Source organism: Pseudorca crassidens, chromosome 11 (assembly GCF_039906515.1).
Source record: "Pseudorca crassidens isolate mPseCra1 chromosome 11, mPseCra1.hap1, whole genome shotgun sequence".
Lineage (NCBI taxonomy): Eukaryota > Metazoa > Chordata > Mammalia > Artiodactyla > Delphinidae > Pseudorca > Pseudorca crassidens.
The window spans coordinates 92,459,570-92,476,639 of NC_090306.1; the positions used below are offsets into that span (position 1 = coordinate 92,459,570).

At 42.3% G+C, this 17,070-nt stretch overlaps 1 protein-coding gene across 1 annotated transcript in view; it reads right to left on the bottom strand.

Moving 5' to 3' along the window:
* LARGE1 (LARGE xylosyl- and glucuronyltransferase 1) overlaps window positions 1-17,070 on the bottom strand; it is a 590,958-nt gene that overhangs the window by 73,427 nt on the left and 500,461 nt on the right. Inside the window, exons 8-9 of the mRNA XM_067697877.1 lie at window positions 14,420-14,532; window positions 12,464-12,589 (exon numbers count right to left, since the gene is read on the bottom strand). Coding sequence (XP_067553978.1) covers window positions 12,464-12,589; window positions 14,420-14,532 — 239 coding nt within the window. The remainder of the gene's footprint in view (window positions 1-12,463; window positions 12,590-14,419; window positions 14,533-17,070) is intronic.

Sequence of the window (17,070 nt, forward strand, 5' to 3'; positions counted from 1 at the left end):
GTAAACGTGATGAATGGAAAAGTAACTGCTTTTACAAAGAACGTGTAATATAGATGGAACTTTTAGAAATAAATATTTGAAATTGTTTTCCTCATTATAGGGATTTTTAGGCAAAAATGTTCCGTATCAAATCCCTCATTTCCACATTCCTAGAAACTTCAGTGGTTTGATGTCCATAATTACCAAATACTGCTTAGTTGATGGTCCCCTCTCTCAGAATCCTTTTCCTTCTTAATAGAGCCCAGATTATCCAGGGAAATGTTTCTTAGAGTGCGCTTCTAAAGAACCTGTTCCACAGGGCATTCCATGGTCATGGTGCTGGGTGTTGACATAGAATACGTGGGGGAAATGCTGGGGAATCAATAAAATCGATCAGATTTCCTTGCTGCAGGATAGCATAATAGGGTATCTGGTACAGTATATGGTACACGGAACTCCTCTCTCCCCACCCCTCCCCAGCTCTCCTCTGTTTTAAAGAAATCTCACTAACAGTTCTTAGAACTGTTTAGATATGTACCCCACCAAGTGCTATTATCGAAGGGCGAATTCTCCAGAGCCATGGCCTTGCTTCTAGGGATCCTGTTGATGTTTCCAGGAATAAATGCATCTGAACTTCATCAGCTATGCGTAACCAAGCCAGTGACGGAAAACTTAAATCAATAACAACCAAAGGAGTTCAGTTCTAAAAACTACCACATAAGCCAAGAATGGGTGAGTGTTGAGGCAAAGACAAAAGACTAAAGCTTAAAGCACCCAAAGTCCCCTCCACTGAGTGGGTCGTTCTCCAGCACAGTATCAGGGCACAAGATGATGAGACACACACCAGTGCTTAACCCTGGGCAAGCCGTTTCCCCTCTGTGGGTTCCTGTTTCCGGTCTGTGGAATGTGAGCACTGGAATGGATAAGCAAGAAGATCCCTTGTTTACAGGTTTTGCCTGTAAACTAGCTGAGTGAAAATTACCCCAAGAGAGTGGGAACAATACTGACAGATTATTAATAATAAGAATTCAAAAAGAGTCATGTACCCCAACGTTCACTGCAGCACTATTTACAATAGCCAGGACATGGAAGCAACCTAAATGCCCACTGACAGATGAATGGATAAAGAAGATGTGGCACATATATACAATGGAATATTACTCAGCCACGAAAAGGAATGAAATTGAGTTATTTGTAATGAGGTGGATGGGTCCAGAGTCCATTATACAGAATGAAGTAAGTCAGAAAGAGAAAAACAAATACCACGTGCGAACACACATATATGGAATCTAAAGAAACGGTACTGATGAACCTCGTGGCAGGGCAGGAGTAAAGATGCAGACGTAGAGAATGGACTTAAGGACACAGGGAGGGGGAAGGGGAAGCTGGGATGAAGTGAGAGAGTGGCATGGACATATATACACTACCAAATGTAAAATAGACAGCTAGTGGGAAGCAGCTGCATAGCACAGGGAGATCAGCTCGGTGCTTTGTGACCACCTAGAGGGGTGGGATAGGGAGGGAGGGAGATGCAAGAGGAAGGGGATATGGGGATATATGTATACCTACAGCTGATTCACTTCGTTATAAAGCAGAAACTAACACACCATTGTAAAGCAATTATACTCCAATAAAGATATAAAAAAATAGTAAGAATACTAGGCATAACAGATACATACTACTGTATATAAAACAGATAAACAACAAGGACCTACTGTACAGCACAGGGAACTATTTATACTCAGTATCTTGTAATAACCTATAATGGAAAAGAATCTGAAAAACAATATATATATATATATATATATTCAGTTTTGCTGTATACCTGAAACTAACACAAAACTGTAAATCAACTATACTTCAATTAAAAAAAAACACACAAACAAAAAATACTAGGCTTACTACATGTCTCATAACCCCGTACTAATATATCACCCCTTTTCATCTTTACATCTCCTCTATAGAGTGATTACTGCCCCACTTTCTCAGATGACGACAAGGTGAAGAAAGGGTAAGTAGCCCAGCGACAGTCCTGCAGCCTAGCCCACAGTGGGTACTCTGCAGTTTGCTGGGTGAATGGGCGATTCCCAGGTACGAGCCCTAGAGCGATGGTGCCAAAAGACAGACTACTTGGACAGGGGCCAGCTGCCTCAAATTTAATCCCAGAACTCCTCGGGTTTACCAGCCGCAGCAGTGCACAGAGACAAGAAAACACTTTCAGTCCTCGGACTTGGGTCATGCAAGGAAATCGAACAGCCACTGGCCTGAAGTTAAGAGAGGTCTGGCTGGAAGGCGGTAATTCTAAACTTTAGATCTTCTTCCCCAGAGCAACTGTTTTTCCTTCCTCAATCCATCCTAATCCTCCAAAATCAACCTTACCGTTCATCATTCTTCGTACCCTCTCTCTGCCTTCCCCTGCCTCATTTTTCACTGCAGCCAGCTTAGCTATGGCAAGCTCAATACGCTAATACACGGTGGCCCCCCCACCCCGTCTTCCTCAAAAGATGTGAAATCTGACACCTCTCTAAGTATTATAAAATGTTTTAAAACTTGAGTTATGTGCTACTCCTTTTATGCAAATGCTACAGACTGCCTCTGGAACACACATCATTTCCCCATATGGATGGCAGGTTTTCTCTTGGTTTTCCTCCTCTCCTTTAGGGTTCTTCTTTTAAGTGCACGCAGCTCCCAATTCAAAAATTCAGGCTCTGCGCCTGCTGCTTCAAATTCCCATGTTCTTTCAAGGAGAGAACGTTATATTCGGGGTCTCTGTTCTGGAGTTAGCCCTCAAAAACGCACTTAATTGAAAGAGGGCTCACACAGATTAATCCTATAGAATCATTATCTCACGTAAAACACTTCCCTGGGAAAATACATTCAGGTGGGAACTCAGCCCCAAGTCAGAAGAAAGAACCTTGGACTGAGAGTAAGACAGACACGAGTTTGAATCTCAGCTCTGTCGTATTGAGCTGTGGGATTTGGGGCAAGTAAGTGACTAATCTGTACGATTCTTAATTTTCTGATTTATAAAACAGACTGAACAATATTCACCCTGTGAGACTTTTGTCAAGATTAAGTGACACCATACTTGGAACACCATTCCCACCCAACTGATCTGGAATATGCCATTTCATCCTTTGGGGTCCTGGTCACAGGACCAGGACCCCAAAGGATGAGATGTGTTTCCTGTCAATCCCAGAAAGGGATCAGTACATTCTGGGCAGCTGTTTCTCTAGCAATGGCGTGGTCCCTGTTGCTTGCCTACCCAGCATCCGGTTTACTCTTTCTAACTTGCATGTGAGTTTCCACTCCCCATTCTCCAGGGCTCTAAGTAGGGGAGGGACGGAGGGAGGACTGTGGAGAGGGCCAGCCTGGGTGGATGTGAGGGCAGAAGATGAGGAAGCAGCAGAATCTGGATATCAAGATTCAGCTCAGACCTCCTATAGAGATCCCTCCGAGATACAGGCTGCGTCACGCTCCCAACTAGACAGGGCTCCTGCAGCCGCCCTCAGCCCCCTTTACTTCCCTGCTTCACAGCACTTAGCAGGCTGCACTGGGATTTTCTGTTTCCTTACTGCTTAATTCTAAATAGTCTGTGACCTTCCCAAGGGCAGGAACCATGGGCTTACTCAGCCCTGGGCTCCAGTAGCTCTCACAGACCTGAGGACTGGACCCACTGCTTGCCACTTCCTGGCCATCACCCACTGTTTCTGACCAGGGCTTCCTTCTCTAACAGACAGTCTACTACAGACTCAAGGGCTAGACACGATTTCCTGGAATCTCGCGCAATCTCCCGGCTCTAAGCCAGCACACAGCTTCTTTGCTGGTCTCTTGAGTGTGCGCTCCTGGTGAAGGAATAAAAAGCCGCTCCTTTGGGTCCTTCTCTTTTAATTTAAGACTCAGCCAGGGAAGCCTGAGTCATCAAGGTTTAGGACTGAAGAGAAAAAAATGGAGGTCTTTGAAACATAAAAGACTGAGGTAAGGTCAAGTGCATTTCTATGGAGCACTCAAGGGGCCTGGCTGAGAACCGGGCCAAGAATAATGGCCTCCATTTTATCAAGGATTTTGTAACTGAGCCTGAGAGGTTAAGTGAGTTAGTCAAGTCCTTCAGCTGGTAAGAGGTAGAACTGTCAGAATTTACAGGATTGCTTGGCTCCAAAAGCCTAGATACTTCTTCTGCCTCCTCAGTGAAACCACTCCTCCCCTTAGATGGTCTCTTAACCTATACTCAGCACAAAGTTGTCAGCTGACACCCCGGGCAGGCTAGATGCCAAGGCTGGTAAACTCCTCTCTGGCACGAAGTGGGAGCCTGTGTGCAGCTACACCTGAGCCCTATGTTATCAGGAGGGAGCTGTGTTTGTTACCAGATGTGTTTTTATGCCACTTCAAATGTAATTGGAAAGGAAATTAAACATTCTTTGAATTAGGTGAGAGTCGCTATTTCCACGAAAGGCAAGATAAACGTTCTGGAACAACTCGATAAAAAGAAGTTCTTAAAAAAAAAAAAAAAAAAATTGGCTGTCAGACTGGGCATGGGTGAGATGACTCTATAAGAGTGAGGGAAATGCAAAAGTCCAGGACTGCCCTTCACTTGCCTTATAGCAGTCCTTAAGTTCCTGCTCAACTTGAAAGGACCCCGAGAACCATAGAGGACACAGATGGAGGGTCACTTAAGTGACCTTACAGCACAATCAGCCACAAAAAGACCTGGCCCTGGATTTGCCCCAAAGGACAGTCAAGGTTAATAGAGTTTTGTAAGACTTGATTAAATTGACGTTTTCTATCAGCTGACCCAGCACAGGTCCCTGTGGATCCCACAGGTGAGCTTCTTAGATTGGCTACCCTTTGGGGCAACAGAGTGTGAGTTGATGGAGAGCAGAGCTCAGGGTACCCTGGATACTCCCCAGGGAGGGACATAATAACTAGCAAACAGGAGGTTCCTTCATAGATGTTGAACACAATGAAAAAAAGTGGGGGAGGAAGAGAAGAAAGAAAATTAAGAGGAAAGAAAACAACAAAGATACACCTTTCCCTGGAATCTGAGGCCCAGGTTGGCCTGGAGGGACCTACAGAAGAGCTTGGACCAGCTCTTCATCAATGTCCAGACCCTGATATGACCCAGAGGGTGGTGCTCAGGCCTTCCAGTCTCTCTCCCTCATCCCCTAAGCCTCTCCCCACCTCCAGGGCAGCTCCCCTTTCATATACTGCCTGTATTTTAGGGTTCTGTGTCAGATTTTGTTAGATAAGCTATCAGTGATAAAATGACTTCTTTTTTAGGTTTATCTAAGAAGATATGGATTAAATTTGGTTTAAATCTATCTTCATCGTTTTGTCATTTGATGGAAACTCCTCTATTCACATATAGAAGAGGCTGCCAAAGGGGGTTCACAAATTATTTCGTTTGATAGGTTCAAAGTGACAATAATTAAGCAACACTAAGCAATGCCCAAGAGGCACAGCCATCTGCTACACCAGCACCTAAACTCTACGTGACCAATGGCTTTGTCTGTTTAGTTTCCTGCGGCATCACTAGGACCTGTAACAGTACCTGGCATATAGTAATCACTCAATAAATAACGGCAGCATGAACACATTGGTATGTACGTGGTGGGCAGATGGGACATACACTTGGAGACCAAGCTTTGTTGGCATCTACAAAACATAGAAGTTGAAAGTTTGCAAATGAAGAGTCTCCTCTAATTTATGAAGCTTTTCCTTTTCCTTTTTGTGGCTGCCAATTTAGAGGTGCTCAGAAATCATGCCAAATATACCGGCTTATGACTGGTTTCTTTAATGAAACTCATACTAATCCTCCTAAAAACAATCAACTTCATAGGACACTCGCCAGTCCCTCCACCCCCAGATTTTTCTTTTTAATTTAATTTATTTGTATTTAATTTTGGCTGTGTTGGGTCTTCGTTGCTGTGTGCGGGCATTCTCTGGTTGTGGAGAGCGGGGGCTACTCTTTGTTGCAGTGTGCAGGCTTTTCATGGTGGTGGCTTCTCTTGTTGAGAAGTATAGGCTCTAGGCGTGCAGGCTTCAGTAGTTGTGGCTCACGGGCTCTAGAGCGCAAGCTCAGTAGTTGTGGCGCACAGGCTTAGCTGCTCCGTGGCATGTGGGATCTACCTGGACCAGGGTTCAAACGCGTGTCCCCTGTACTGACAGGCGGATTCTCAACCACTGCGCCACCAGGGAAGCCCCAGATTTTTTTTTATTGTGGTAAAATATACATACAGTTTACCATTTCAACCATTTTTAAGTGTATAGTTCAGCGCCCTTAAGTACATTCACATTGTTGTACAACCATCACTGCTATCCATCTCCAGAACTTTTTCATCATCCCTTACTCAAACCCTGTACCCATTAACTCCATATTCTCCCCTCACCCCAGCTCCTAGTAACCTTTATTCTACTTCCTGTGTCTATGAATTTGAGTATTTTAGTTATCTCATATAAGTGGACTCATACAATATTTGTCCTTTTGTGTTTGGAGTATTTCACTTAGCATGTCTTCAAAGGTCATCCACGTTGTAAGCTGTCAGAATTTCCTTCCTTTTTCAATAAGGCCTGCCAAGGTTTTTAGTTGCACTGATTTTTGTGGAAGTTTATTGTTTTTCTTTTTGATATGAAAATAAGACTTGAGGGCTTCCCTGGTGGCGCAGTGGTTGAGAGTCCGCCTGCCGATGCAGGGGACACGGGTTCGTGCCCTGGTCCAGGGAGATCCCACATGTCGCGGAGCGGCTGGGCCCGTAAGCCATGGCTGCTGAGCCTGTGCGTCTGGAGCCTGTGCTCCGCAACGGGAGAGGCCACAACAGTGAGAGGCCCGCGTACTGCAAAAAAAAAAAAAAGAAAAAAAAAAGAAAAAAAAAAAAGACTTGAGCTTTTAAGTCTACTGTGCCACTGCCTAGTCAAACAATGCCATTTGTTATGAGGACACATGGCCTGACGTCAATCTGTCACCATTTGCCCACTGGTAGCTGGTGGAGTGCTTTCTGCAGGAAGTCATCCACGTCTCAATTTTTGACCAATTACATCCAAGCCCTAGATTGTAAAATAGGTGTTACTTCAAGTTTACAATATTGTGCCAAAGTGTTTTCCCAATTTGTTTGTATACGTTTACACTCCCATCAACACTACAGGAGAGTTCCTACTGTTAAATGAGACTTCATTAGTACCACTTTTTCAATTATTTGTGGTCTTAATTTTCACTTCCCTGATTAACAAAGAGGTTGTACATCTTTTCAAGTGTTTATTGGCCATTTTCTTTGCAATTCTGTGAAATGAATTCATATTTTACACATTTCTCTTCAAATTTTTTGTATACTTTGTTTACTAGTCCTTAGTTGTATATGTTGAAACTTTTTTTTCTTTTCTCTTTTTGATGCCACTTTGATGGAGTTATTAATTTCAACGTGGTTGAATTCACTGACCCTTTCATTTATGATATATGCTTTTGGTGTTTTCCTTATTCTAAGGTCATAGGCTAATTTCCTAATTTTTAAAAAATCAACATTTAATTTGGCCTTTCACTTTGAAGTCTCTAATCCATCGGAGTAAGTTTTGTATATGGTGTGAGACAGGGACCCATTTTCAGTTTTTCCTGATTATCATACATAATCAGCTGTCTCAACACCATTTACAGAAAATTACATCCTTTCTCCAATGGCCAGCAATGCCACCTTGTCGTGTATCAAATTTCCATAAGTGTGTGGGTGTTCGTGGGCACCCTACTGTTTTCTTTTAATTATTTAGCAGAACCCTAAGCAAATGCTCAGCAAAAGTTTGCTGTAGGTTTTCAGTAGATTCTGTTCATAAGAGGTTTTGTCACAAATGAATATTTAATTTTATCAAATAGTTTTCCTGCATCTATTTAGATAATCAGATGGTATTTCTCCTTTAATCTATTAACGTGCTAAATGACACTTGTGGATTTTTTTCAACGTTAGATCACTCTTGTATTTCCTGGAATAAACCAACTTGGCCATGATGTATGATCTATTTTATACATGGCTGGATTCAGTCTGCTAATATTTTGCTTAAGATTTTTACATCAGTATTCCTGAATGAGATAGGCCTGTAATTTTCCTTTCTTGTAATCTCCTTGTCTGGTTTTGGTATCAAGGATATCCTGGCCTCACTGAATGAGTTGAAAAGTGTTCCTCTTTTCCTATTCCTTGGAAAAGTTGACTAAAAACTGGAAATACCTTTTGATTAAAAAAAAAATTGGTAGAACATCTTCTTCTCACTATCTATCTAGGGGTACTATTTTCTTTGTAAGAAAGTTTAATGACTAGAAAATAATCCAGACTTTATATTTTTTTAAGTCAGTTTTGATAAATTATACATTTATAGGAATATGTTCCTTTCACAGTTTTCAAATTTATTGACATAATATTGTTCACAGTATTCTCTTATTATCTCCTATAACTCTGCTTTATCTCCTAGAGAGAAAGTTCCACATGTGAGAGGCTTTTGTTTGCTTTAATCTTTGTTGTATTCCTAGAATTCGGAAGAATCACTGGGCTCAAAAACATTAAGAGATTGAGTAAATGAATCTGCATTTATATCTTCTTGGCGAACTTTTTGTTTTTAAGTTGTGACCATCTCTGTACCTACCAATGCTTTGTTTGATATCAAGATAGTCACCCAGTTTTATCTGGGATGATATCTGCCTGATATTCTTTTCCCATAATTTTACTGTCAACCTTTCTGGGTAGTTTTGTATCAGGCATGTCTCTTATCAATAGCATATGTTGAATATTGCTTCCTAGTCAATCTGACAACCTATCGTCTCACTGGCAAAATTAGTTTATTTGATTATTGATATAGCTGGACTTATTTATATCATTTTGATTTCTTGTTCTCTATTTCCCCCTACTTTTTCTATGCTCTTATTTATTTTTCTTTTCTTGCATCTAATTCTTCTTTTAAACGATTGAGGTATTTTGGTTGGTTATCTTGGTTTTTCTTATTCCATTCCATCTCACCCATTTTTTCCAGTTCTTTTAGAGCTTAACCTTGAAATGTTAGCGTGCATACCTAGCTTAGCAGCTAAATTTAATATCTCATCCCCCTCCTCAACAAAGCAATGACCTCAAGGAGTACTTTAATTCTCATCACTTCCCTCCTGACTTACATGATGTCACTGCCTGATAATTTAGGTATAATGTTTTTAAACAAAGAAATTACATTATTATTACTACTACTGCTATCATGTAGAAACTGTTCAGAGTTTCAATACATTTCTTATTTGTTTGTTCAACATTCCTTTTTGAATCTGAAATCATTTTCCAAAGGATTCCAAAGTACATTTTCCTTTGGACGTTTCTTTGCATAAGTATTTTGGTGGTAACTTCTCTTTGTTTTTACTCATCTCGATATTCCTCTCTCATGTTTGAAAGATTGTTTTGCTAGGTACACAGTGTGTTGTTATTGTCTCTCAGAACATTGAAGATATTCTTTCTACTCTTTTCTGGCTTCTGCCATTGGAACTCTCATCACACATGTGGAATTTCTTTGTAGAGAATCTGTCTTTTCTCTTTGGCTATTTTTAAAATCAGCTTTCTTTAGGGTGATGCAATTTCACTACTGTAAGTCTAAATATGGCTTTCTCTTTACACTGCTTGGTAAACACAATCCTTCTTGTATCTATGGATACCTTTTAACAGTTCTGAAAAATTCCCATTCACCACCCCCATCCAATGATGCCTCACTTCCAATTTTCTCTTTATCTCCTTCTGATAATCTAATCAGACATATCCCAATACCTTAACTTCCCTTTATTTTTCTACCTCTTTTTTTTCAGTGTGCGTGTTTTGGGTAATTTCCTTAGCTATTTCTTCCTGTTCACTAAGTCTCTCTTCAGCTGGGTCTAATCTACTGCTTAACACATTTATTTAATTTATAATTTCAATAATTATATTTTTCACTTCTACAAGTCCTAGTTGATCTAAATAGGCCTATTCATCTTTGAGAATCTCTTGTTCCTCTAACCTACTTTCAATATTCTTTTTTTATTTTTTATACAATACAAATGCTTATATTATGTTTCATGCCTGATGAGTCTAATACTTGTAGTCTTTGAAGTTTAATTCTATGGTCAGTTTCTGCCCTCTCTCATGGTAGCTTACTTCCTTGTGTGTTCAGTGATAACTGACTGAGAACTCATTTTTCTAGAAACTCCACCTAAAGGATTCTGAAGTCTTGTTTTTGAGAGTATTCTTCAAGATCAGATTTCTGTTTGTTTCTCCCAGGGATCTGGAAATTTTTCATTTTTTTCTTTGTATTTCTGCCCTACACATATCATTTTAGCTCCCCAAATAATATGAGCACAGGCTTGAAATCAGGAGTTCTCAGGGGAAACATTCCTCCCTTATTCCACCAAAAGCAAAGAATGAAACAGGCAACAATCTCTGTTGTTTCCTCCTATACTATGGGTTTTTAAACTGTTTATCTACCGAGGATATCACTCTTCATGGATCCTGACTTTATGCCAGGGTCTTCTAATTGTGTTTTTTCGTGTTGGGGCCCAAGTTCCCACACATAGCATTTCAACAGAATGGCTATACGTATGGGTTGCCTGATTTTGATTTAGGCCTATTATCCCAGTGCAACCCACGGTAGCATTCCCTTGTTTGCACAATAATTATACAGCTATCTACATTTATACAAGGCTCCCAGACGCCAAGGATAAGCAAATATCCAGCAAATGTCAGATGCAGCTGCTTTTTGCTTATCATCCTGGAGTCACACTTTATTACTGTGTTTTGGCCTCTGTTTATTACTTCATTTAATTTATGAACTGATCAGCTATGCTTTCAAAACATTAAAAAAAATTTTATGCAGCATTTTTAGGTGTTCTTTATAGGGTTGGTTTTATTTTCCTCCCCTTTGAACTTCTAGTTTATGATATTCTTGGAAATATTCCTGTGCATTTCATCTGTTTTCCTTATGTCTAACAAATACATGACATATTGAAGGAATTTCATAAATGCCGATTTAAAGAATGAATAATGCAGGTACTTCTGTTTTAAATATTTTGCAATGAACTTCAAGTGCTTTAAAAAACAGTTCTTTATTTTTGACTCTGTGATTTCACTCCTGAGAAGGTGTGAACTTTGAGCTGTTCAATATTTATATTTGTGAAAGTTTGAAAACAACTAAGGTAACCAGAATGGCTAAGCAATGGAAGAATACAAAATTCCATGTAAATTGTGACTACAAATAAGACATAATAGGTACATAATGCGGATATGGACCAGAAACCAATAAGAGAAGCCTGACTTGTTAGAAAAGCAAGGTTTGGGTCCCTTTTTCCTTTTTATAACTTGCAATTATTGTTACCACATCGTCACCTGGGCAATGGGTATAAATTTTAAATGAAACAAACTCTCTATGGATGCATGTATCTAGTTCTTCTCTTACAGCCAGAGGGCAAACACACTTGGTGTCAGACAGACCTGGGTTCAAATCATTAATCTGTCATTTAATAGCTGAGATCAGTTTTTCATTCTTTCAACCCTTCACGAGTACAGGCAGGGAATTCTGACACACCCCTTAACTCTGGGCTCAGCCACACGGTTACTTTGGCACATAGGATGTCAGCAAAAAGGACTCGGGTTTCCTTGTGTGCCCTAGGGCTTCCTTTTCCACCTCTGCTTTGCCATGAGAACGAGCTAGACTGGCCTGCTGACAGGACACAGGAGACACTGGAGGAGAACCAAGTTGCCCTAGCCACAGCCACCCCATCTGAAGCTGACCACAGACATTTGGCTAAGCCAGTGACTATCAGACAACCATCCAGTCAACCTGTGGACTCATCAACTAAATACATGGTTGATGATTTAAGCCCCTATTAGAATAGTTTGTTACGCAACATTATCTGTGGCAGTAGGTAATTGATACACACACCCCTTCTTCTTTGTCTATCTCCTGTCAGGCCTTACCACTGTGTTTGGTACTTAGAGACCAATGATAAAGGCTTTTCTGTCACTGACCTTTCTCCCTGCTGGCATCTCACCTCATCCACAACTATCATAGCATCTGTCATCTTTTTTTACATTTATTTCCTTACATGTTTCTCTGCTCCTCTCTGCCAAGAATGATTTGAAAGTAGAAAAGAAGTTATTCATATCCATATCTACAGCACATGGCACAAAGGAGGCCCTCAATAAATGTTTTCATTTGAATTAAATGAGCCAACATGAACCAAAACAGCCAGCAGCAGGTAGCAGGAAGAGTAACCCCACACGCTGGTTCTTGTGCTGGGAGGCCTGATGCTTTCCAGAAAGCCAAAACAGGGCGGGGTGGGGGGGAACAAAACAAAGCATAAAAGCCCATTCTTTCTGCTCTTCTGCACCCTTCTTTCTCTCTCTCTCTCTCTCACCACACTGCACACAAAGCTCCGAGCCAATCATTCCCCTGAACGGCGCTGCCCCATCCAGCTTCCCTCTGCCACCGCCCACCAGGGCCTTCCTTACCCTACCTTTAGATCAGACACGTCTCTGTAGCACTGCTCAGAGCGGGTGTGGTCTGACAGTTGCACGTTCCAGAAGCAGGGGAGCTGATACACGAGGAAGGGGTTTTGTTTGATGACAGCGTTGAAAATATCCTAGGGGATAAAAGCCAGAGATACGGTCACAACAGTCAGATGGGCTCAGCTTGTGATGCTGGCTCTTGAGGCACCACATCTCCTGCGCAATCTCTTGAGCCTCCGGCTCGGAGCACAGGCTCACTTGCACTGCAGGGCATCTCCCTTGCCTTTTATCTCTAGAAACCAAGCAGTCATGTTTGGATAGAGAGGGGGGAATGCCCCACACTGACTTGAAGCTCACGGGTCCTGCTGGTCTCAGTGCGCACCGTCCAGCGAAGGGGGCAGACACGGAGCGTCTCTTCCACCCGAGCCAGCATAAAATAAATGAAGTCACTTTTCCACCCCTCTTCTCACCTCACCGAGGAACCCTGTTGTCATCCATCCTGAGCCTCCTGGAGAGGAAACTGCGTGATGACAGGTTGCTCTCCTTATTGAGGGGCTGAGACGAATGATATATCCTGCTTCAGCAGCACTCCCTGGGGCGCTGGGCAGACTCGATGATGGATGCAACCCGGGATTCCTGCGGGCCAGGGTGCCTGTGCCCGTGCTCCACATTTCCAAATCCAACTCTGACTTTTCCAGGGAGGCTTTACTTCTTGCCGGCTCTTCTCCAAGCTCTTGCACCAGCCAGGCCACACATATTAACTAGCTGCTGACAGGTGGTGTCGGGAGGTGAATTATGGGCCTTCGCAGAAGGCGAGGGCTGAATCAACTATCCTCCATGGACATGGACAGGCAATTGCTAGCTTTTGGGGACACACTCAAGTCATTATGACCTGACTTGAAATATGATGATGGAGGACAATTTTCCCCTCAGGTTTAAAACAGCTACCTGGGTAATTTTTAACTCCTTCATTATACCATATCTCACGTTTGAAAAAGGAAATTAGTTTCTGGCTGCTCGGGAAATACAGAATAACAACAATGCTAAAAAAAATAGTAAACTAACACCACAGAGTTTCTTGTTTCCTCCACGTTAGAAAACTTTGCAAAAATTCAACAAATCAGACAAATGAATGTTGAACAAAAACAGGGAGTGAGCTTGCTTTTTGGTTAAACAGGAAAGGATAAAATGCAGAAACCTCAGGGAAATCGTCTTTACATTTCAAGATGGCCATTTATACCATGGGAAACTCATAATCTAGATGTGTGACCCTGGTAGATTCAAGGGCAAAGGCTCAGGCCTCTGTGTTTCTCAGCCAAAATGAGAAATGGGGTTTAAATGAATTTATGTTAATAGTTTGGTGGAGTTCATGGGTTTTTTCAGATTGCCTGGATTAAAAGCTGGTTTCACCAGCCAAGGAGGTTTGTCCCTTCTCTTTAAATGCATTTCCCTTGAGGATGGGGTCATAGTATAGGATCTAAGCAAAAGGCTTTGCTTCAAAAGTTAGATTCTATTTGCCAGAAAGGAAAATGGAATCTTGCCTGGGAAATATGCCTTGGTATTCTGGGATCTCGGGGGGCGGGCACTGGATATTCTACACCAAGATGAAGACTGTGACCTCCTAACACACCAAATTATCATTTACTTATGACTCTTCTTCAATAAACTATGAGCTCTCTGAGGCCAAGGACTGTGTCCTTCATTTATCTCCGTAATCCTATTTCTGAACATATTCCCTGGCACGCGCAGTGTGCAGGGCAAGTCTGCTGAACACGCACACGAACGAACAAGGGGAATGAACTAAGGGGAGTGCTGTCGTCTCAGGCTGGCAAGTACAAGGCAGATCTATCCAAGTAAGCAGTCATACAGATCTGGAAGAATAATGCAGACTCAGCCACTTGCAAGTTTGAGACACAGCAGCAGGGTGCTCAGGAATAACCGTACCTTCTAAGCTGCCTACTTACCTGATCAGCTAAGGATGTGGAGAGCATGCCCATCAACTCCCTCTCTGCAGTCAGCCTCCACATCTGCTCCCACTTCATCTTCCGCAGCTTATCCAGAAGCAGCAGGATCACCCCTAGACAACAGTATAGGATGGAAGAGAGGAAAAATACGACAGTAAGAGAGACAGCCAGGCACGCCTGTCTGCGTGTTTTGGAGATGAACACATCTGGATCCACCCCAGGCTCTGCCGGGTACTCGGGATGAGACGTTAAACAATGTCTCTGAAATATCCTCATTGTATGGAGAACATTAACACAGACCTCAGAAGCTGTCCCGAGGACTAAGTGAGACGGGCAAAGGAGCCCAGCGCTCCCTGGAGATGATGCTGCACAACAACGTCAATGCACCAAACACCACTGAACTGTACACTTAAACACGGTTAAGACGGCATTTTTATGTTATGCTTATTTTACCACCCAAAAAAAAAAGCCTAGCACTGCACCTGACACATAGCCCATCACCTGTAAGCACAGATTCTCTCTTATGTTTTTCTCCAGATATATGACAACCTACCTAGGGTTAGCTGATGGATGGTGTTTATACAACATATGCCATTTATCTTTACAGAAACAAAGCAGATCCTCTCTGACTTTATTCTGGGTATGTCTTTGCCAATTTGCTTTATACCTACTGATAAGCCATATGAGCTCGTTGCAGTATTCCTGGTTTCGACAGACTTCTTTGGTCCAACAGAATCAACACAGATGGAAACTATGGTGAAGGCTGTGCTGATGCTGGGTGTTCAAGATGGGGCTCCAAGGGCCTTTGGGTTCATAAGATACTAATAGTCAGAGGCTGCTTCCTCCTCCTTTCCACCTTCTTTTTTTGCGGTTAGTTTTCATGGGGAGGGACCTGAATGAAGGGGGGGATTGTCTAGGAAGGGAAATTGCCCTTGTATACACCTTTGTATTTTTTAAAATGTTAAAAACAACTAAATGTATTATTCAGGTAAAAATAGATTAGTAAAAGTCTAAAAAGAAAAATACATTTTGGCTTAGCTGAATGGCGTAGGAGCAAATGTCTACCACCAGGTCGGGGAGAGCATGCAGAGACAGTACAGAGCACAGAGCACGAACGGCCAAGAGAAGGTCCCTGCAGGCCGCTGCAGTTACTCTGGTGGATGGAACTGTGGCCGTGATGCCCTCCCCAATCAATACTCCTCAGGAAGCTTAGCTCAGCAAAACAGTCAGTGGAGAAAACTCCAGGCAGCTGAAAAATGATCTTAGTTGATACCTAGTGCGTTTTCTAAGACTGCTGGAAAGAAACTGATTCCCCAAATCACACATAAATGTCAACACTGAGACTTTTTTCTACTTATTCCAGTGGCACATACTTGGAGAAAAAGTATATTCACTATTCTTTAAAAAAAAAAGTTATTTATTTATTTATTTTTGGCTGTGGTGGCTCTTGGTTACCGCGAGCGGGCTTCTCATTGCGGTGGCTTCTCTGCGGAGCACGGGCTCTAGAGCGCAGGCTCAGTAGTTGTGGCTCGTGGGCTCTAGAGCGCAGGCTCAGTAGTTGTGGCTCGCGGGCTGTAGAGCGCAGGCTTAGTAGTTGTGGCGCACGGGCTTAGTTACTCTGCAGCATGTGGGATCTTCCCGGACCGAGGCTCGAACCCGTGTCCCCTGCATTGGCGGGCGGATTCTTAACCACTGCACCACCAGGGAAGCCCAAAAGTGTATTCACTATTTAGTGAAAGGTGTTTGTTCAGGGAGAGAGTTGAAATAAAATATATATGGTTATGGGAAGAATAGGATAATACACAGAGATCTGAACTTGTAAGTCAGAAGGGCAAAGCATATTTATTGCATATCTCCCTTGTGCTTTGTTAGGTTTTTTTGCACATCGATAAGGTAAATACTGTCATCCTTATTTTGCAGGTGGGGAAACTGAGGGGGGCGGGTGGGTCAGACACTTGAACAGTTCACAGTACAAGAGCAGCTCTATGAGATCCGAACTCAGATCTGCCTGACTCCAAAGCTGGTGCTTCTTCAGCTATACCACACAGACCAGAGCCCCAGCAATGCCTCTGGGGAGTTCTGTGACTCAGGCCAAGGCCTTCTCCTTTTCTGACTTTTGGTTCCTACCTGGGTAAAAGGAGGAAAATGCTACTTGCCTTGCAAACTCAGAAAACCGCCACGCCCCCTAGTGGTAGGCTGGTAAATGTTTAACCACCAGCTAGCTCTTCAGGGGAAAAACACCCCAAACCTAGATTTGTAGCGACTGCTGATTGCCATGGTGTAAATACTCTCATTGTGGCCGATTTCCAGCTACTGATGTGATGTCATCAAACAAGCAGTTGGGAAGGACTGAGCACAACTGGCCCTCCTGAGCTAGGGGGAGTTAGGTCCAGCACACCATTGAAAGTGTTCCCCAAACACGGGAGGAATTTTAGAAATAGCAAAATTCACCACAAGGGTATTATTTGATTGCTTCTTTGGGGGAGAAAGGAAAGAAAAATTGACAGCGTTACAAAACAAGAGAATATAGTGACGGATTCAAGAAAATAGATTCCAGTCACACATATGAAAGAGAATTCCACTAAATCTTATTGCAGAAACTAATGCTAATTAGATTTAGAATTAGGGCTAGATGCTCCAATATATAGAAA